The sequence below is a fragment of the Ambystoma mexicanum genome, chromosome 7p (assembly GCF_040938575.1).
Source record: "Ambystoma mexicanum isolate Mex_15411 chromosome 7p, UKY_AmexF1_1, whole genome shotgun sequence".
Classification (NCBI taxonomy): domain Eukaryota; kingdom Metazoa; phylum Chordata; class Amphibia; order Caudata; family Ambystomatidae; genus Ambystoma; species Ambystoma mexicanum.
In genome coordinates, this window is record NC_090939.1 from 575869528 (window position 1) to 575892262 (window position 22735).

Genomic DNA, 22735 nt, shown 5'->3' on the forward strand with positions numbered 1-22735 from the left:
TGAAGGACAAAGGCTTACCTACTCTTCGTGCGCTCCGGAGGTCTTCACTCTGCATTCCGGCATCTGAAAGACAAAAGCTTACCAACTCTTCGCACGCTCCGGAGGCCTTCGGCGCTGCATCCCGCATCTGAAAGACAAAACAAGGTGCGTTTAAAGACATTGGGGAACTTTAATACTCACGTGCCATTACTCCTTTCCACATCTAACCCAGTGGGTATTCCGGCACCCGGCAGCCGCTCCGAACTTGTACCTGCAAAATAAAAAGACAGTTAGAGCGCATCGTGAAGCAGGCAACAAGCGCTTACTTACGTGCTTCCAGGCGCTTCTATTCATCACACGGGCTCCATCTTCAACTCACTTCAGCCCGTCATCCGCCATCGCCGGAACCCTGCAAAACAAGAAACGTCATTACTAAAGACTTTAAAGACATTAGAGTTACTCGAAACTTACCGTTTGTGCAGTAAACGACGGACAGCAGTCCTCTGAAGTCAAGAGGCCTGCTCCCCTTATGCAGTGAAGAAACTGGTTACAGCACCCTGCCCCGAGGCAGATGGAGAGCACGGCATTCACTTACCTAAGGTGAGAGCGTTAACCTTTGGGGTTCTACAGGAGAAGAGAAAGGAAAGAAGAGAGAGACATTCAATAACCCAGTTCCTTAATCCCATATTTTCTATCTGCAGACATCTCACCCTTCAAGTCAGACATACAGTGCACAGAGGTCCAGCCCAAAGAGCCAGCCGCGTGTTGCACATCACCTTTGAAGATACGGTATACGCCCAGTCAAGACCGGCGCCTCTACGGGAATCAGGTGAGCGTTACACCACCCACCTTACACCTATACATTTTTATTAACTCCCCCCGAAATGCGAATAAATGGCGGTCAGACTTTTGGTGGTAGGACTTTTCTACTTGGGTAATTTCGTCCTAACCCCTGAATTCTACTGATTTTGTCTTTGTGGAACCCTTAGCAACTGTTATTGGCAATATATTGCGCATCCATTGCATCCTGCCAGAAACTGTCCAACTAATACGGTCTCACAAAAACCACACTAATAAGTCTTGGCTACACATTGGATAAAGAAATGGTTAAAGAAGTCCTAACTGGGTGTTGTGTGAAATGTCAAAAGTGTGCTACTAATGCCAGGCATGAGAGCCCAAAAGTTAAAGCCGCCTCTCTGGTCATTAATAATGACGACGAAAAGGGATGGGCTTGGCTGAAGGGTCTCTTCCGCCCGCATGGTATTGAGTTTAAATTAAGTATAAAAATCATGTGTTGGAATACTAGGGGCCACTCACACTTGTTGGACCAGAACAGTTCCATCAAGATGTTAATACCAAACGACATCTTTATGTTACAAGAGACTTGGCTGATCTCCATGATTGTGGTAGATGGCTTTGAGACATACGAAATATTGGATGATAGGTTTTACGGGGGAAACCCTTTGGAGGTCTCATCATTGGCGTATCAAACGCCTTTAAATCTAAAATCTTTTTTTCGCCGACATCACATGGAAACATGATGGCAGTAAAAGTGCAAACAGGCAATGCTAACACAAGTGATAAAATGCCCCTTATCAATGTTTAAGCCCCTCCTGGTATTAGTAACACTCAGGAAATCCTAGAAGACATAGAAGAGATCTTGTCTATGTGGGAAGGTGAAGGGGGACAACCTAAATGCTAGGTGCCTTGATGAAAACAAGTGCGCAGAGTGCTAAAATGTTGCATGTGGTAGTGTTATGTTGCAGCCAAATGGAAATGGTAAAGCAAAACGTTGGGTGGATTCCATGGGTGATTGGGACATGTGTTTGCTAAATGGTGGAGCTAGAGACGACGGTCCAGGACAGTTTACTTGGAGTAATGGGCAGACCAAGGCCCCTCTAGATTACTTATTTGGTAATAATGCTACCCTAGAGTGGACTCTGGAACTTAAAATAACCCCTGAAGTAAATAGCGACCATGCAGTATTATCGTTGACTATAGACATGTAACCCATGGAAATCCAGCCCAAGATAAGTGGGGGAATTGACCGACATTTTTCAGACAACTGCATTTTCTGGTTATCTGTAAACCTCCAGCGAGTCTCACAAGCCGTAGTCATTGTCGACAATCATGACATGGACATTTTTAAAGAATGAACCTCTAATGAGTTTGAGAGTTGGTTGAAGAGGCTACCTGAAGACACATGTGTTATTAGGGGTAATTGCTTTGCTGTCACAGAGAAGTGTCTCATAAAGATCTTCAATATAGTTGTCCAAGACTGAACAACGTACCCTAAGAACAACAATTAGAACCACTGAGCGTTCTACATCATCCTTATAGAGAAACCACTTGCACTGGTAAAAAGGGAAAAGAACAGATACCGTAATTGGCTGAAGCACTGGGGCTTTTCCATCAAGAATGCACAGTGGCAACAGATCCTAGGGGCCCTCAAGTCTAGAAACATGCGCTCAACTTGGTAAATATTGTCGCAAGTAAAGGGCAAGAGGGCTAAGTCCATAGTAAACCCCACAAAAAGAAAAGCCTGGGAGGCCTATTTACAAGACAGTGAAGAATATACTCCCCCCACTGTCCCAGTGGACCCTGACCCTTTTCAAGAGTGGCCCGTAAGGAATACTTACGAGTCGATAGTGGAGGCCATAACCAAATTGAAAAGCACCTGGTCCAAACGGTTTGTCTAATTTGGTGTTGAAAAATACCCCAGAGGTTTGGGCAGCTATCCTTTCGGTATTGTTCAAGAGAGTTTGTACCACACATCTAATACCGGTATCTTGGCAGCAGTCTGTGTTGGTCCCAATCTATAAAAAAGGGTACAGGAAAATCCCTGACAACTAAAGACTGCTGCCAATGTTGGATGTTACGGGCAAACTGTTTGGAACATTTTTGTTGAGAGAATTGCAGAGTTGGGCCGAGGTATCCAGAGAACTATACAAATTTCAAACAGGTTTCCGACCCGGCTCTGTAACAACTCACAATATTAGGTTGCTGGATATGTTGCAAAAAAGGATTGTGGGAAAAGACAGACCCTCATTATATATATCTTTTGTGGATTTCAAAGCCGCTTTTGACCGGGTAGACCGTGAGATTCTGTGGAACAAGATACGGGTGATGGGCTGCCCACATTGGCTAATATACGCTATCCGGCTCATGCACAATAAAACCCAAGCTAGGGTTTGCCTGAACAACAAGGGGAGTACCTCCAGGCTGATGGGTATAAGCAGGGGAGTCAAACAAGAATGTGTGTTGGCTCCCCTGCTATTTAACTTATATCTCGCTGACCTTCCAGCCTGCCTCTTGGCAAAGTCAAACTGCCCAACCAAACTAGGGACCGAAAATATCAGGAGCATGCGGAATGCTGTTAACCTAGTGCTGTTTGATCATACACTTAGTGGCATTGGAAAAAATGCTAAATGAAATTTGTGCTCATGCACAGGAAAATTGACTCATGGTAAATCTTGCAAAGACTAAATGCATGCTCCATTCAAGTAAAAAGGTGCATAAAACGGTTATGATCATCAAGTTGGGCAAGATTGATTATGCAGACAATTATATATATTTGTGGCTTGAAATGAACAACAAGAACTCCTATTTGGGTATAATTGAGATCAAAACAAGGAAAGCGCAACAATTGACGCTACTACTTAGGAAATTTGTTAACAGCCCAACAGGGTACACGATTCAGGAAATTCTGATATTTTATAAGCAATTTTATACCCCCATGATACTGTATGGACTGGAGGCCATATCAATGAGGGATCTTGGTTGGCTAGACCATTTAGAAGGGACATTTTGGCGTACAGCTCTAAACCTAGCAGCCACCACTTCAATAGAGTATCTAACTTGGGATCGTGTTTTTGAGCACCTAATTGCAAAAGACAAGAGGAGCCTTATACGTGAAGTCTAAAATGACACCTTTATGCCTATTATTAAATGAATTGGGCAAGAACTGTGGACAGGGGCATAGTAGAGGCAGGAAGAATGTTTAACCTTTAACCTTGGAATTATTCTGCATTGTAAATTGGACGCCCAGACCAGAATCCTGGTCCAATTTTGATTCAGTTAAGGCTTCGCTCTTCCGAAAGGCTAACAAATGGGATTGCACTAAAAACTGTACCCACTTGTCAAGCCTTCATAATTATCATACTGTGGCCCATGTTGTCCATATATACATGAAGCTGCAAACATACCTTCTTTTGAGCCCTAATCCAGCGGTACTCTATTTCCTGCGGAGATTGAGAATTATCAAAATGCTGTTATTTTCAATCAGAGGCCCACAAATGGGCATCCCGAAACAGTTGAGACTATGATGGATATGTAAATACCCTGAACACATGGAAACAGCAAGACACTTCATGACAGAGTGTAGGCAATTGGGGTTGGTCTACATGTGTTTAGTAGGTGAAAGATTACATAATTAAGATTTGACAAAGTCAGACTCGTTCTGAGATTACTGTTTAAACTCGGAATCGAACCACATGCACATTCACTTTATTCGGTTTTGAAAGCAGTAGAAAAAGCACTTGGGCATTAAGCCACTTTAGAAAATGAAATAATAGACATGGATTGATCCAAGGAGTAGGGCAGACTGTATGTTGGACTGTATTATATGAAATCGTGAATCTTGGTCTTTGATTTTATAAGATTAGATAACATCTTAAATGGAACTTGGAAAATACTTTTAACTGTGTTAAGTAACATGTTGCTGTTTTATAGAAATGTCTTGCTTTGCTCGCTTTGATGTTTTAACAAAAAGTGCACATGGCATGTATTAGCATTGTTAACACTATCAAATATTTTTGTGATTAACCTACAGATTGTTGGTAGTTTTGTTTTAGATTATTTATGGGATGATATTTGTACATGTTTTATTTGTTAAAGTTCTTTGAACTGTAAACAAATAAAGAATAATAATAATAATAATAATAATAATAATTAATAATAATAATGAATGCATTACAGGGTCCCAGATCCTACACTTACCGTTGTCTCCCTCTCTCCATTTATTCCCTCCCCCCCAGCCACCCAGTTTGGCAGTGGTAAATGGGAATCCAGTAGCCAGAATCCTTACTTCCAGCATTCTTATGCTGCCATAAAGACCCAGAATGCTGCAGATATGTGATTGTGCAAAGTGTTCAGAAATAGTAGGACAATTTTTCACATGAGCAACAGCTTCATCACGGAACAAGACTTGTGAGGTACAGTAGTGAACAAAGACACAGTTATTGACCAAATTTTGGGTTGCACAAATCATCAATGATATTGGGCCTCATTAGGACCCAGGCGGTAAGGGGTTTACGGCGGCGTAAACAGCGCCGACCCTTACCGCCTGATTCCGAGGTCCCTTAGCGCCATGGAGGATTTAACACCTGCATTTAGCAGGTGTTAAAATCCATGGCGCTAAGGGACCATATTGTTAATTACGCCACCGTAATTTACGGTGGCGTAATTAACGCCTTCCCCACTCCCATTATGCCCTATGGGGCAAAAATGGGAATGGGGAAGGGTAAATGGGGATTGGGGACTTACCGCCCCGCCAACCTCGGAATGGGGCGGTAAGTCCGCCAACCACCATGGCGTAAACATAGTTTACGCCATGGTGGTAAAGGTACGACCCAGGCGGTAACTTACCGCCTGGGTCGTAATGAGGCCTATTGACTATCTGTTCCACAAAGTGAACATCTGGCTTCATAGCTCCAGGTTGAAGACCTGCCAGGGCTCCAACCTGAGGCTAGGAAGTCAAACACAAATCCCTACAGTGATTGCATTAGTCTTGAGCCGCAGGCCCAGCCTCTGTATATTGTAGTGTTAATGTTACCTCACCAACTTAAAAAAAAATGTTAAAACAGGGCAGAAGAATTAGGAATAGCATGCACTGAGCTCTTAGAGTAATGTGAGTCTGGGCTGAATGCAGTGAGCAACTGAAACAGTTGTGCAATTGACACACGTTGGAAAATAGGTTTCCCTTTTGAAATTATATTTAAGTAAAGCTTTAAAAATACACTTTAGCAAAGACACTACTACCCGCTAACATGATTGCATGTTTTGATCCCATTCTTTTTTCTTGCAGCCTCCTGAAACAATCATGGCCCAAATCCAGCTTCAGCATCCAGTCCCTATTCACACTATTTCTTTCAACTGTGATGATACAGAAGCAAATAGCTTCTTATACGAGCTTTCCAACAAGACCGGAGGACGGTTCCACTGCTACAGTTCAGAATGGAGAGATCCCGAGGCTCCACAGGCTTTTGTGGTACGAAATCCTTTTCTGTTTATGGAATCTGTTGGTTGGTTATCCTAATTGATGCCGTTGTAGTGTTCAGGGTTTCTCAGGGGATTTGGGCAAGAGGCTTCCTTCTTCCAAAGCTCTAGCTGATTGATAGGAGAACCTTATGTCATACTGCTGAGTATTAAGCATGGCTGAGAGGGAAAGGTTGTTCACAGACGGTCAGCTGTTATCATTTGTACATGTCTCAACAACCATTACCAGTCTGATGAAACTTTACCGAAGCTGACACACTGTGACCCCTTAAATGATTAGGATTATCCCACCAAACACCCTTCACCCCCTCATGTCCTTCCAATGTAGACAAGTACACCTACACCTCAATGATATTATCTTGTGACGAATACTCAGACCAATTGTACAAACTTTTATCCCCGTAGGATGTGGCTGTAATAGTCCCTAGGTTTTAGAGTTTTCCAGTGACCTGAATGATATATATATGTTTTAAATGTAAATATATTTTTTTACTAAGCAGTTGGTTGTAAAAAGTTCATTACAAATCAAATCAAAAATGATACAGGGGATGACAGCATCAGAAAAATTTGAGCGACAGCTGCAAGTGTAAAACATTACATTTTGGTAAAGTTACATAGACTATGGACTTGACCCCACCGGCGCCTCTTCTAGGTGCATCTGCACCTCGCCTGCCTGAGCATGCAAGCAGTTCCAGAAAGCACTCCAAATTTCCTTGGGGTGGAAACCCAGTGCGAGCATGGTAATATGCAATTCCTCCATGTCATTCGCCCATATCATACTGGTCATCTTCATATCCACTGATGGGGCCAAATGTTTTTTTCCATCTCAGCAAAATACAGCGTTTGGACAATAGCAGACCTAGATGAATTAGTCTGCGATCAACAACAGACATTCTACCCACTGTACCCAGCATGCATGCACGTGGAGCTGTTTGCACCTAAAGACCTGTAATTTCAGTTAGGGCACTTCAAACCCCTTCTTAATAGGATCCTAGCTCTGTACATGACCACAACATATGTAACAGATCCGCTTTGACTGCCTGACACCTGGGACACCTGCGTTCCTCCCTTGGGATAAAGAGTGTGATCCTAGCTGGTGTGCTGTGTAGCGATTGAGGACTTTAAAGTGAATGAGCCGAAACTAAGAACTGAAGGAAACCTCTCCTGTGCGCCTAAACACATTAGCACATTGCTCATCCATAAACTTCATCTGTAGATCCCGTCCCCATTTGAGCCTGGTAGCAGATACCTCTGGCAGCGTATGTTGCTGCATTAGTCTTTAGAGGGTTGATATCCCTCTTCCCGTCCCAACTGAGTTAGTTATGCATGTTAGACACACATGTGGGAAGGGATCCTCTGGGAACGAGGCCCATCTGTGGCGAAAGGCTGCTCTCATGCAATGGTTGGAGAAAAGTTGCAGCGGGCCCCCGCCCCACAACCTAGTCCCAACACTGTCCCAGTCGATGAAGCGTTCTTTGAACACGTCCCCCAGAATATGAAAGCGAGCCGCCTGACAGGTTTTGCAGATGTTGGTGTCCATGGTAGGGTTTAGGGATGGGTTGTGCCAAATGGGTAGATTCCTATCGTACTGGGCGGCAACCCCAAATCGGCCAAACAACTTCTTCCGAACAAGAAGTGTAGTGCCCATTGGATCTTGTAATTTGTCTGGTACATAGCCTCCAATCATCACTAGGGTTTGCAGCTCAGAGCCACTCGCCAAGCCCCTCTCTAGCCTAACATGGGGTGGTACCGGCTCCGCACTGTACCAAAATGTGTTATGCTATAGGTTTATGATAATGTGCTCACAACAACCAGATTAGTGTCCATCAGATAGTAAACATCAATACAGACTGACCTGGTTTTCAATCGCAGCTGGAAGTATGAGAAGTCCACCTGTCATGCTCTTCTCCCACCGGTAGGAACCTGGCAAAAGAAGAACGTGCCAGGAAAACCCTTGTGGGGGGAAAAAAACCTGTGTTGCTTGGGAGCGGAGCAGGATGGGCTTCAGATAGGTTGCTAGAGAGCGCTGTATTAATACCCTCTGAATTCTGTTGTCCGAGTGTGATTTAATCTGCTAATGGTTTGGATGGCTAAAAGGTGAAAGGAGATGATCAGTATGGAAGAAAGGCTCTCCTTCTGTTTCCTTCGGAAGTGAAAGTACCTTTTTGGGAAGCAGGCTCATCCGCGAGGGTGAAGACAGGAAATGGGAATCGAAATGCCAAGCGTGTGTCATTTCCTTTGTAAGAGAGGTATAAACAGTGAGCACCCTTGCAGATAGATGAGGTAGAGATAGATGACTATATGTCCCACCTACGGACAAGGCAATCCCCGGGTTCAGGAGCGGTAGCGGAGGTAACCGCATTCAGCTCACAAGGTCTGCTGTGAGTTGTAGTCTTGATACGGATCGTTCCCCGTAGAGTCTACAATAAGATTGTATAGGGTGTTAGGTGGGTTCGGCGAGATTGGATGTGTATGTGGAGGGTAGCTACCTATGTGAAAGAAAAGTGGGAAGGCTCTCTGTTTGGCCACCCGAGATGTAGCGTGACCGCAGCTCTAGTCGCGGTTGAAAGAAAAATTCCCTGGATGAAGAGGAAGGAGACGGAGAGAGATTAGAAAAGGAATAAAGGATTACGAAAATTTTAACTAAGGGTTCTCTGAAGTTCCGGGAACTCACCTTGCACTACTACTGTAGACAGTAGCAATGCGTTGTTGTGTTGATTCAGGATGTCTAAGTAATGCTTCCGGGGGACGAGGACAAGCTTCTTCCACCGCCGCTTGAATGACTCAAACTAGACTGTAAGCTGAGGACTCCATGCCATCTTGGGGGAAAACATCAGAACGGATGATAGATGACACCAACGGTGCCACAGGGACCATCTTCCTTGTCCTTTCGTAACAAAATGAGGTAAACTGTGCTTGTGCAACTAGATAATTTAACTCAACATGCAGGCCCCGAAGCCCATGACTCATATTGGATTGCTAGAGAATCCCATTTCATTCTTTCTGGATCTGGTGCCCTCACAAATTCGGAGCAGAGCTTTACTAGTTCAGAGAAGAAGGTCCTACCTGGCCATGCCAGTATATTCACAAACATAAATAACAATTTTGGCAGAACAGTCCTCTTTAGTAGCAAAACTCTGTCCAACAGTGACATCGGAAGCTTGCCCCATCTCGACAGCAGCACCCGTAGTTTCCCTATGTGTCTGCCATATTTGTAGTCAAGGGTGTTATTAGCTAGGCATGGGAACATGATGTCCAAATATTTAATTGCATTTTCAGCTTATTTGAGGCTGCCAATCCTGTTGGGCCTCAGAGTTGCCAACATCAAAGGAAATTCATCAGACTTTCACCTGTTCATACATAACCCAGAAAGTCTGCTAAAGTCACCCATCTCCTGCAGTATCTGTTGTGTGTTTTGCTCCAGATTTCTAACAAATAAAAAAATTTCATCCGCATTTACCAATATCAACTCAGGAATCCCACCCCGTCTAATGCCCACATTCTTACATTGCCTAGGGTTCTACCACCAGGGTAAACAATAGTGGGGAGAGGGGACAACCCTGTCTAATGCCCCTGGCCAATTGAAGGGTCGAGGGACAACATCCCATTTATTCAGACTCTGGCATACGGCTGTGTGTATAGCAGTCTAACCCATGTTACAAAAGTTGACCAAAACCACATGCTTTCAGCACTTTAAATAAAAACGGTCAGGATACAGAATCAAAAGTCTTCTGCATATCAAGTGAAATGGCTACCGCATTGGCAGCCGGGCCCAAGCAGGACCTAATAGCGTGCAATTTCTGTAGATTAAGTGACTTGGACTGGCCTAAGATAAACGCTGATTGATCTTGGTGTCCCAGATGTGGCATGAGGGGTAACAACCTAGTCGTTAGTAGTTTAGCATAAAATGTACTGTCCATGAGCATAAATCTTAATGTCCACGTTTATTAAGGACAAGGGACGGTAAGTGCCGCAGCCATCTGCTGGTTTATGAGGCTTCATTAGTAGGATTATAATAGCTTCCCTCAATGTGTCTGATAATGTTTCTACCACTAGAGATTCCTACCACAGCTGCAACAAGTACGGGGCAAGAAGACCCTGATATTCTTTATAAAACTCTGAAACCAGCCCATCCGATCATGGTGCCTTGGCGTTAAGCAAGTCCCAGATCGATGGGGGGTGCTGTTGAACTGCCAGGAAGATGGCCACTTGATCTGGGGAATCCGGCCCCATGTAATCCCGTTTTTAAATAAATCCTGCATCACTCCATTGTTTTTCGGCAATTTAAAAGTCACAAAGTGCAGTGGACGGTTTGTGGACTTTGAGGCTCTGTGCCTGGGCTGATCTGCTCTTTAAGTGCGGTGTGGTGCGAGGCCAAAGACCGGGCTGTAGAGGGAAGGCGCGAGGCCCATGAAACGCACTTTTCGGTGTACCACAAGCCTGACATGCGTGTTCCCTGAGCTGAGGCTGCCTGGAGAGGTCGGCATTGTGGACAGCGGGCTTGTGGAGGCCACGGCTTGCAACCGGTTGGCTCACCCTTCTCATCTCTCCTGCATCGACTGCAACACCACAGCCAGTGAGGACTGTGTGCTCTTGAACCCTCCGGTGGCCACCGGCCCCTACCCCATCATACGTGACTGCCGCCATTCGGGCGGGGAAGGCCTTGTGAGGGAGAGACGCATCTTAGCAACATCCTGCAGTGAGGCACCCGGACACGACTTGAGGGGGTGCACCCGGCACCGGATGGTAATCCCGCCTAGCACCCAGCTGTGTTTCAGGCTGTAGAGGGCTGTCCTGGTCGTTGTTGCGGCACACTGTTTGCAGCCTGGTGTGTGGGCGGACTCCTACATCTCCTGCTATGGGCTGAACGCTGCCTCCCCGCCCAGTGCGTCATCCTCCTTGATACTCGAATACACGCTGCAGCTGTATTAAATTTGAACAGTTTCACTGGTGCTTGTGTGGCTGGATGCCGTGGATATCTCCTGGCTGGACACCGCCTCCTTACATCATTTGTCCCACAAAGAGCCCCTTGCAGACTGCGGCGAGCCGAACCATTGTGCCTGGGGCTAAATTACTTCAGGCCTCCACCGAGCTGCACCCGCCGTGCGCTGCGCTCCGGAGACCACTGGGTTTCCCCCGCCTGGGCCTTCTCATCACTCGTGTGGTTCTGTAGGCCTTTGTCACAGCGCCTGCCCGACCACCTGACTGCCCACGACAACGGACTGTCCCACTGATGTTGCGCTGCTACTGGTGAGTGCTGTGTGCCCCTGAACCCTGTATAAGCCTGAAAGCTTCTGTCCCGCAGTGAGCACCCGCCACCATACAGGTTGTGGCATTTCTGTGGTGCCACCTGACATCCTTGTATAGCCCCGCAGCGTCGAGCCTGGGCATGACTGTGGCCGATACATAGTGACCCGGACGGACCTCCTGCTTTCTACCCTGTGGGGCCCATGACAGGTTGGGGCCATATTTTGATGATTCTTCGACCCCTTGGTTGCGGCCTTCTCTGTGGCTAGACCCTGGCAACACTAGTTATAGGCGGGGCGCTGCCATAGAGCTCGACCATCTGTTTCTTTGTGGGAATGGGACAGCCACAATATTTGGGAGCACTGACTCCAGTATCTGTGCTGTGGGGCACCACGGTATGCTCCCGACTAGACCCCTCAATGCTGCCCGGGGTGCTGTGATTTTCATTTACCCTGAGCGGGCCAGCCTGTTAGGCCTGTGATAGCATTTTACCAAAGCTCCATTGAATTACACACGTGGGGGCGGCTGCTCTGGTGGCCACAAGGCTTCTCTTTCATCCTCTCATCGCTCATCCAGGTTTTGAGGTCTTTGCCACAGCACCAGCCCTGCCTCCTACCTGCCCTCGACACATGACTGCTGTTTATTCAGTATGGAAACATAACATCAAACTACTCTCAATTAAGTCCCAGTTGGTGATACGTTCGGAAGCCGTTAGTGTGATCTCTTACTGGGGATAACTGCAGCATCATCCATCTACCTTTTCCAACAGTCACAGAATCTTACCAGCGCGCCCACCGGCACGGCGCCTCCCATCCTGGCACCACAGGGCGACAGAATGACGAAGGGATCTGGTGGGAAGACAAAAGAGCACATGGACTCTTATACCAATACCCCCGCTAAAACCTCGGGGTTACAGATCCGACAGCCGATGACGACCATGACTCGACCTCGGGTGCTGCTTGTGATGACCATTTACTGCCGGCAATGCAGAATGGGTTCATGGCTGGCTGTCAACATGAAGCTCAACGACATAGTGTCCACCATTGGCTCCTTGACATCTAAGTTGGAGGAAAGCACCCGCATAACTGAGGCTGAAACAAGGATCGGCGGCACAGAGGTCACGGTCGACAGACCTGATCGCGACATAATGCAGCTGCAACTGGAGGTCAATAAAATCTGCAACAATGTGAGGACCTGGAGTTGCGCTCCAGGTGCAATAATATCCACATAAGTGGAATCCCGGAGGCGTCCTGCAAGGGTCCGATAGAACATTTCGTCGAAAACCTGCTAAAGTCACTATTTGATCAATCCAGATTCTCCACGCACTTCCTTGTGGAGCATGCACATCATGCACTGGCTCCTGTTCCCAAACCGGAGGCCCCCCTCGCACCACCTTGGCCAGGCTGCTCAACTACCACGACAGAGAGATTATACTACATCTGGCTAGGGAGAAGGGAGCACTCCGGTATGATTCCTCGGATATCCATATCTACCCGGACTTTTCCGCAAATGTACAAGCACTACGAAAATCATATGATCCAGTCAAGAAATTGTTGTGTGTCAGACAGATCCCCTATGCACTGATGTTTCCAGCCAAGTTATGAATCCAACATGGTGTTCGGGATTCTTCTTTGACAACCCAAACAATCCCATGGCCTATATTAAACCTTCTATTTCTATTTTCCTACCAAAGCGAGGCGGCGACTGCAGCAGCAGACCCTGCCTGAACAATAATGGACCTGACCTTATGGACAATGATTGACCAGTGTTGAAATTGAACTGACCTCTCCTCTCACTGTGCCGTTCATGGACTAGAAACTTTTAATGACTGGGGCCGGCCACAGTCAACGCGGCCGTCTCAGTGAGAGCAGTTTCTGTTCACAGTGCAAAACAGGAAATTTCCAATACCTTGTTGGGGTACATCATCAAGTTGGGGGTGATGATGAGGGTGGTGGGATGGAATCCTGTTGAATTGGGGGAAAGTGATGAGAAAGGGGGTCACACATTACTGGGGTTTGAATGTTATGCAAATGTATTGGCATGTTTTTTGTTGAAAATCAGTGCAGACTGTCCCTCTGTCACATACTGTAGCAGCATCCTTCCTATTCACACAAGCAAGCTATGTTCTCTACTTAACATAACCATGATACTATTGGAGAGGTGCCCTCCTTCCTGACCTGGAATGTCCGGGGCCTTAACCACCTTATCAAGTCGCGTAATGTAGCAGCATACATTAATCGTCATGGTCTGAGGGTGGTAATACTGCAAGAAACCCACACCCAAGGGGCACTCAACTAAAGGTTTGCCCGCAGTTGGGGACCTCAGCGTTAGTACATGGATTACTCTTCTCCTGCTAGAGGCGTGATGATGCTAATACACTGATCACTCCCCTTTCAGGAAGCCAAGCACTGGTATAGACCCACAGGGGAGGTATGTAATCCTGTGGGGCAAATTAGCCGGCAGTGACCCATCATTGGTTAATACATACGGCCCAAACTTTGATGACCCTGAATTCTTTGGTCAGGTGATGGGCATTCTAATAGGTGACTGCTGATCCTGTATCATTTGGGGAGGCAACTTCAACTCAATCCTGGACTGTTTGGTTGACCGATCACGGGCCGCACGATTCTGCATTTTATGCAACAAATTTAATTAGTTGATGCTTGGAGGGACTGTAACCCGGGAATACGCAAGTTCACCTACTACTCGTCGGTGCATGACGCACAGTCCGGGATTGACTATTGGCTAGTAGCTGCAGCGCTTATGGTGCAAGTGTGAGCTTGTAGGATACACCCTAGAACCATTTCTGAGAAACGCTGGTCACATTGATTATAGTCTGGGATGGCCCCCGTTACCCCTGTCCTCCTTGGCGCATGCCTCCCTCATGCTTACTAGATTTGGTGGAGACATTGCGCTATGAGGTCACAGACTTTTTTCAGAGAAATGAAGGTTCCGCTCAACATTCCTTCACAGTTTGGGAGGCAGCTAAGGTGTGGGTCAGAGGGGAGGTGTTCTCAGTCTCCACGGGCACATTGAAGGAAACGAAAAGAGAGTTGTTCAGCGTTGAAGCTGATCTGAGTCAGCTTGAAAATGAATATGGCACGTCTTACAATAGAGCATTATTGGGTCTCATTTAAGGGAAACTGTTGAAATGGAATTGGTGGACAGAGAACTCCGTTTGATGAGTCATCCCATTCAGGCAAGATGCCATGGGAGGCGGATAGACTGGGCCGATTCCTTGCAGGCACCATTAGATCTGAGAAAGGGGCGCAACACATCACTGTTATCAAAGGGACGTCAGGAAATATTCTCCATGCTCCGAAGGCAATCAATGGCAGGTTTTACCAATATTATAGGTCTCTGTATGCAAACTCTTATAGGTGCACTAATGCAGAGCTGGCGAGCTACCTAAATGAGATCCCACTGCCAACGCTGACGCAGGTAGCACGATTAGTCCTCAATCAACCACTCACACTTGACGAAATCACAGAAGCAATTATGCCATCCGGAAAGGCCCCCGGCCCCAATGGTATTGGTATGGAACTTTATAAGGAATTCCGGTTAATCCTTGCTCCCAGGCTGCTGAAGGTCTGGGAGGAATCCCTCGAATTCAGGCATCTACCCCCTCGCTCTCAGAAGCTGTAATCAATGTATTGCTTAAACCCAACAGACCAGCCTCTGAGGTAGAACAGAGGGAGGACAGAGACGACTATCTCACTAGGCCAAGTGACATTGAGATCACGCAAGTGCAGGGGAGGGGGGAGGGGAAATTGTCAGGGGAAAGGGGAGGGGACAATGTTATACATGGGATCAAAACAATAACGAGAAGTGCGGCCAGCAGGTGGCTGGTGCAAGGGTAAGTGCAGACAGCAGGTGTACAAAAGTGCCGGTGGGGGGACTGTAGGGTTACAGATACAGATCCAAGTGCAAGGGTTGCCGGGTGGCAGTGTGGGTGTGCAGTGAGGGTAGCCAGATGACCAGTGCGGTATCAGACAGGAAATCAGCCGGGGAGAGGAAGAGAGAAGGCAGAAGCAAAGAGGAAGGTCTTGAGGTGCTTCCGGAACCGGAGATGGTTCTCCTCAAGTTTCAGAGAGGCAGAGAGGCGGTTCCAGCCTCTCCAGCCGAAGAAAGATCTATCACCAACGCATTGCTTGGAGAAGCGACTGACCCTGAGGGAGTTAGAGGTGGAGGAGAGAAGAGCTCGAGTAGGAAGGTATTTACGAAAAGAGAGTTGGAGGTATTGAGGATTCAGGCCCCAGAAGGCCTTGTGGACAATGCAGAGGGTCTTGAACTTAATCATTGCAGCCACTGGGAGCCAATGCAGAGATTTCAGTGATGGAGAGATACGATCCCTGGGTTGAGGCCATGGCCAAGTTTCGCAGTCCTGTTCTGGATGAGTTGCAGAGGGCGGATAGTAGAAGCATGGCGATTTAGAAAGAGGCTGGTGCAGTAGTCCAGCCTAGAGAGAACCAGAGCTCTAGAGACAGTGAGCTTCTGGGGGAAGGAGAGGAAAGGAAGAATACCTATGAGGAAGTGCAGTTGGTAGTTTGACTTCTTAGAGACGTCAGAGATGTGAGGAGAAAAGGAGAGTGTGGAGTCGAAGATGACCCAGAGGTTCTTAGCCTCACAGGTGGGAGCAGGAAGAGGGTCAATTGAGGCCAGCCAGAGAGTGACAGGAAAGGAGGGTGCAGGTGTGCTGATGTGGAGAATCTCTGTCTTACTGGCATTAAGGCAGAGATTGTTGGTGGCACACCACTCCTGGATAGCAGACAGACAGTCAGAAATGAGAGAAGGCGAGGAGGAGGCAGAGAGGAGCCTGTAAACGAGTTGAGTGTCATCCACATAGCACTGAAAGTTGGAGCAGAGAGCGGCAATGCGGTGGGCAAGAGGTGCCAGGTATTGGTTGAACAGCCAGGGAGAGATGTACGGTACACCACAGGTAGAGAGTGAGATGGAGGAAAGGAAGGACCCAAGTTGGACCTGGGAGGGTCGATCAGAGAGGAACAAGGTTTGCCAGGCCAAGACCTGATCGGTGATACCCAGGTTATCACAGAGACGATTGAGCAGGATGGCATGGTTGACCGTGTCAAAGGCAGAAGAGAGACAGAGTAAGATGAGGACAAAGGGGAGATTAGAATCAAGGTTAGAGAGCAGTTCTTTACGGATGTTCAGGAGAACAGTTTCCGTGCTTCTGGCTGCTCTGAAGCCACACTGATTGTTTGTTTGTTTGTTTATTTGGTAATGCGCACCAAACGCTTTGGTAGCTGGGCGCAACAGGACAAGACAACTTAAAGCTTAGTTACAGAACATGTCAAGTATATACACATACATACAAGAAATATATAATTACTGCCACTTCCAGTTACAGTAGAGTGGTGGAAGCACAGGCTCACATATTATGTAATACATGTTGCAATCGATAGGTACAGTCAGTGGCAAATACAATGAGAGTGGTAGAGCGTGGCAGGTATCAGGAGAGAGGTAACAGTCTAGGTAGGGACCGAGCAGGTTGTGAGTCGGTTATCAGTCTAGGTACAGGCTGAACAGGTTATGAGTCATTTGTCCGTAGACATTTGAGTACATTACGTCTAAATTTAGGGTAAGGTTGTTCCATTCTGAGATCTGGTGGGAGCGCGTTCCAAGATTGCGCTGCTTTCACTGGGAAACTGGTTCCACCAGCTGTGGTTCGTTTAAATCTGGGGGTCTCTAAAGTGTAGGCATTGGCGGATCTCATAGGGCTGGTAGCAATTCTCCTATTTATCCTTTCAGCAAGGTATGGAGGTGCTAAATTGTTGAGGCATTTGGATGTAAACGAGACTGTTTTAAGGAGGATCCTGTTGTTTATTTTTAACCAGTGGACTTCACTTCTAGATTTAGAAATGTGCTCTCTGTTGGGGATATTCAAAGCTGCTCTTAAGGCATTATTTTGCAATCTTTGAATTTTAGCCGTGACATATTTGTTGGCACCTGAGTACAGGGCATTACAATAATCTAGTCTAGACATTATGAGAGCATTGGCTAGGGTAATACAGCTAGTGACAGAGAGGAATGGTCTGCAGGCTCGGATGATGATGGTCATGAAGACAACCAACAGATTCAGTGTGAAGATTAAGCTGGGAGATGGCCAGCTTTTCAGGAGTTGTCCAGGAAAGGAGTGATGGAGAAGTCTTTCAACGTTGCCAACATTCTCCATATTGCCACTCTCAACTCTCGCTCAGCTGTCAAACACTCCTCTGACATCTGCCGCCTCCTGGAAGAGCTTGATCTCGATGTCCTCTGTCTCACCGAGACATGGTTGATGGCCAGCTCTGTCACAAGCTTTGAACTCTTATCCCTGATGGCTACAAGATCCTCTCTGCGCCCAGATCCAACCGTTCCAGAGGGGGTGTGGCCTTGTTCTTACCAAAGTGGATTCCTGCCTCTGTCATTCCTATGCAGGCCTACTCCTCTTTCGAATGCCTTGTCTGCAGGCTCTCTCTCTCTCCTGGCCACTCTCTTACCGTGGCTACTATCTATCGGCCACCTGGTCAGATCACCTCCTTCCTCTCTCAGTGGGCGGACCTCTCCTCCTCCCTTCTGGCCTCGACCACTCAACTCCTCCTTCTTGGAGACTTTTACATCCACCTGGATGGCTTTGTATAGGCTTTTTTCCCTAATTAATGATGACACCAACATTTTTGCCAAGATACTCTCCACCTGTATCCTGCCATATATGTCGTCATTGGTCCACCCTGACCAATCGGGTTTATCCCGGCTGCTCCACAGCATTTAACTTGCATAGATTATTCTGCATCATGTCCCAAATTAACTCGATGGCTCAGGCTGTGGCCGCTTCGATTGAGGCCGAGAAGGCATTTGACTCTGTCTCATGGCAGTTTCTTTTCGCAGTGCTCCAGCGAATGCATTTTGGGGACCATTTCGTGCAGTTTATTCAACTGCTCTATGCTGGGCCGACAGCCAGAGTCCGCACTGGCGGCACATTGTCGCCTGCATTCCTCATGGGCCGTAAGATGAGGCAGGGCTGCCCATTATCCCCCTTACTCTTCGCTCTGACAATTGAGCCCATCACACGTATCATACGTCTTAAATGCAGTCGCAGAGGTCTGCATATAGCCGGTCCACCGCAAATAATATCTCTCTACGCTGTCGACACCATGTTGTACGTTCGAAACCCAATGCAAAACCTGACCCCATTGTTGGAAGAGGTTCTCAACATACTCTGGGTGCCATATTAACGAATCACAATCTGAGCTGTTCCCGCTGACTGACGCTACACATGCCCTGATGGATTTGATGGGGTTCTGGTAGGTCCCACACAACTTTAAATGTTCGGGCATACTGGTCTCTCGTTCACACCGATCACTGCTGACAGAAAACCATGAGTCATACTTAATGGCACTGGCAGATAAATTGGGTCTGTGGGCCAGATTCCCCATTTCATTATATGGTAGGCTCTCAATGCTCAAAGTGATAGTGGTTCCTAAACTGTTGTACTATTTTAATAACATTCCTGTCTGCCAGGACGCATATTCTTCGAAAAACAATGCTCCTTGGCAACCAGCTGTACATGGGAACTGGGGTTGCACGAATGAAATGGGAGGGGTTGTCCAAACTGTTCGAGCAAGGAGGCCTTCAGGCCCCTGACTTCGACCTCTACTACATTGCTTTGCAGGCACAGGACGCCAGATATTGGTATTCCCCCCCAGGATTGCCCAAAACATTTGGTTGTAGAGACATACAGTGCCTCCCCTTCAACTTGAAGTCAATAGTACTTGCTAATCAACATGCTGATACTTGTACATTTGATCCGGTATACGCAACAGTAAATGCGTGGGCAAGATTGTTTAAGAGATTCGATGTGTCGACACCATATTGCGGAGCGCTCCCCCTCTGAAATTGCCCTGGCCGTTTTCCAACGTTTGACCAAGATATGCAAATTGAGTGGGATCCTGAGAAGACAATGACTCTGCATGACCTGTCCCTGATGGAACTTTTGTCTCACATGAAAACTTCACGGCTAAACTAGGTAATAACCTAATATTTCAGTATGAGAGTGGCGGTTCGGAGCCGCTGGCCCTCGTTCCCCCATGAAGCCATTCCCTGTGAATCATTGGGAATGGTAGTGTCTAGTACAGACCCTAGAAGACTGGTGTCAAGACTGTACAAAGCATGTCAGGCTAACCAAACTCTCATCCACAGTGCCAATGGGAAATGGGAAAAAGATCTGGGTATGGTAATAAATGATGAAAAGTGGTCGCGATGGTGTCAACTGACAAGGGAAGTTTCCCTGAATGCTAGGTTTAGACTGACACAGATCAAGATACTAAACCAACTAAACTACACGCCTGCGCGAATAGCAAGGTTCGCCCCCACGACCAGCAGTGAGTGCGTGAAATGTGGCGCAGATGCTGCTGATTACCTGCACATGTACTGGAGCTGCCCAAAGATCGAACAGTTCTGGCGCACATTGGCAGAGGCCCTGCATGATATTACTGATATCCCCCCTAAACTGTTACCCCCCATGGTAACTTTGAAGTTTTGCCGGCTGCTCAGTTTGGGATGTCTCATTGTTAAAAAATGTATATTAAAGTGCTGGAAGTCAAAAGCTGGCCCTGATGTTAATATATGATTTAGGGAACTAACTTATGCCAATGAAAGGGAGGAAGGCTACTTTTCACTGGTTGTACCCAGCTGCAGATCCAAGGACATATAGGAACCATTCCGCAAATACCCAGCACTGTGTAACCTGTTTGATCTAAGTTGGTTTTAAACAAGATTGTAACAAACTTGCATATGTATGTATTTAGTGGATGTACATCTGTGACTGCACTAAATAAAGTTTAAAAAAAAAATTAAAACAAGCAAGTCCCAGATCGCTGCCTTTATTTATTCTAGTGATATAGGCGTCTCCAATAGAGAGCTGGCCTCTCTAGAAAGAAGAGATATCGGCATGTTATCCAGGTATCATGACATTTCTGCATCAGCACTGGCTTGTGGCGGGCTGTACAGTATATAGTAAAATTGGTAAAAGCCGTTGTTTATACTGGGGTTGAGTGCAATACTGAGCCCTCATCAGTCAATATGCAAGAGATTGCATTAGTACCCGTTTTTATCTTAGCCAGCCTAGCCAGCAGCCTGCCCGGCCTGTCATCCTCACCATACTGCCTAGCCATTTTTGGGCTTCTGAGAAACTTCAATTCTCTTTGTGCCACCTCTCGGAAGGCCTAGTTCTACATTCATATCTAGCTGTAGTTGGTGTGATGGTCTCCTACAGTATTGATTCTCCAATTCCTTGAGTCCCTTCTGGGCACTATGGATTTCCTTCCGTATCGCTTTCAAGATACCAAACTCCATGGACATAGCTATGCCTAGTATATACACCTTGAAGAACTGCCAAAGAGTAGCTACAGAGCACACCAAACCTACATTGACTTAAACAAAAGCATGTGATATGGTTGTATAAATTAATTGAAAATGAAGTGTCCAGTAATGCAGTGGGTTTGAACCATCCGGGATTGGTATGAATCCCTGACTCTGCAATATCTATCACTAGCTTAACGAGGAAATGGTCCGAAAGAGTCCTAAGGAGAATGTCACATGATTTAACAAAATTGAACAGGTGGGACGATTGCAACCACAGGTCTATCCTGGAGTGCATATCATGCACTGAAGAGTAAAAGGTGTATTCCCTAGCCGCCCTGTCTATATTTCTCTAAACATCTATGTGGTCGCCCCCCTCCATGCCCTGTAAAATGGTGCACACCGCATTAGAAAGCGATCTGCCCGACCTACCCGTGTGTTCCAAAGTTATGTCCAGTATAGTGTTAGCATCCCCTTCCCATTCAACTGCCGCAGTGGAGTAACCTAAGCAGTAGTCAATGACCTCCCTATAACACATTGCATCATCAATATTAGGACCAAATACACTTACCAATAGAACCTCTAGATGATTAAGGTTCTCATGCACAATAACATAGAGGCCCAGCGGATCCAACTTAACACTCAGTAGTTGAAAGTGTTTTGCGATCTATGCACTAGTGTCATCATGTCCCTGTCCTGGGAAGAGTATGATGTGAAATATCAATGAATCCCCAAGCCCTTAGAAAAGGTAGTATCAGGGGCAGTAAGGGCATGACTTTCCTGAAAGAACAATACCTGGGCCCCATGTCGCTGCACATGCACCAGTATCTTGCGGACCTTAATCGGGTTACCCAATCCCCATACATTCCAACTCATGAAAGTGGTTTCCCGCACTTCACTATGAGATAAAGCCATAGAGCACATGCCAGACCTCACACAATATCATATTAAGCCAACCCAAGCTAAGCTTTTATTTTAGCGTACTTCAACCACCAAGTGCTATTTTTGATTTTCAACCCCTGAATAGAAACCCTGCCCACATCCCCCCTACCTGCAACTCGAACTTCAGCAGTGTAATAAATCCCACCCATAGAAAACCACCCAACACCAAACCAATGCATTCACATGGGGGCTAATTGTGGTTGCGCTTGGTGGCCGTTGCCCATATAAATAAGTGTAAACAAGCAAGGATAAGATGAGGTCCTCTCTACTAGGCCCACTCTCCACAAATGAACTTCTACAAGGCGCCATATGCCTCAGTAGGCCACAGTGCAATTATGAAGGAGCTGTGCCCCGACGACCAGTGAGCAGGATCCTGGCCTCTATAAATGTAACCACTGCATCTGGTACTGTAAAAATATGTTTTATTCTTAAAGTGGATCCAGAGTTTGGTGAGCAATAGCATTGCATATTGAATTAAGCTCTGCAGGAATATAAGAATGATTTGTTGCTAAACCGCATACTCAGCCCCCACAGTTATGCAAACCAACAGTGATGTGAATCATAAAGGTAAAACTGGCCCAGCTAAGAAATATACCTACTTAACCTTTTGTGGTAACATGGGCTGAGGGATGGCTTTACTCCCAGATGGGATGTCCAAATGAGGTTCTATGCGACTATACATACTTTCATTAAAAATAACAATGTACAGATAACTATAAAACCACTATAAAACCCACCCCTGTAAACGAGGACAGAGAATGGTTCAGCACCCAATGTTTTCGGCAGGGATGAAAAACAAGGCAAGAAATGCAATGAGGAGTTTAAAAAGGATATGTCCTCAAAGAAAAGGTCCAAAAGAGGAACAGGGAGACCGGACCTCTTATTCTTAGCAGTGCAATGCCATTGAGCTGGGCTTCAAGCGTTTTTGTAT

General features: G+C 46.5%; 1 protein-coding gene across 1 annotated transcript in view; it reads left to right on the top strand.

Annotated features, from left to right (window-relative positions):
• The window catches only part of VWA3B (von Willebrand factor A domain containing 3B), a 2300294-nt gene that overhangs the window by 740876 nt on the left and 1536683 nt on the right, over positions 1-22735 (top strand). Inside the window, exon 11 of the mRNA XM_069636259.1 lies at positions 6065-6247. Within this exon, the coding sequence (XP_069492360.1) occupies positions 6065-6247 (183 nt within the window). The remainder of the gene's footprint in view (positions 1-6064; positions 6248-22735) is intronic.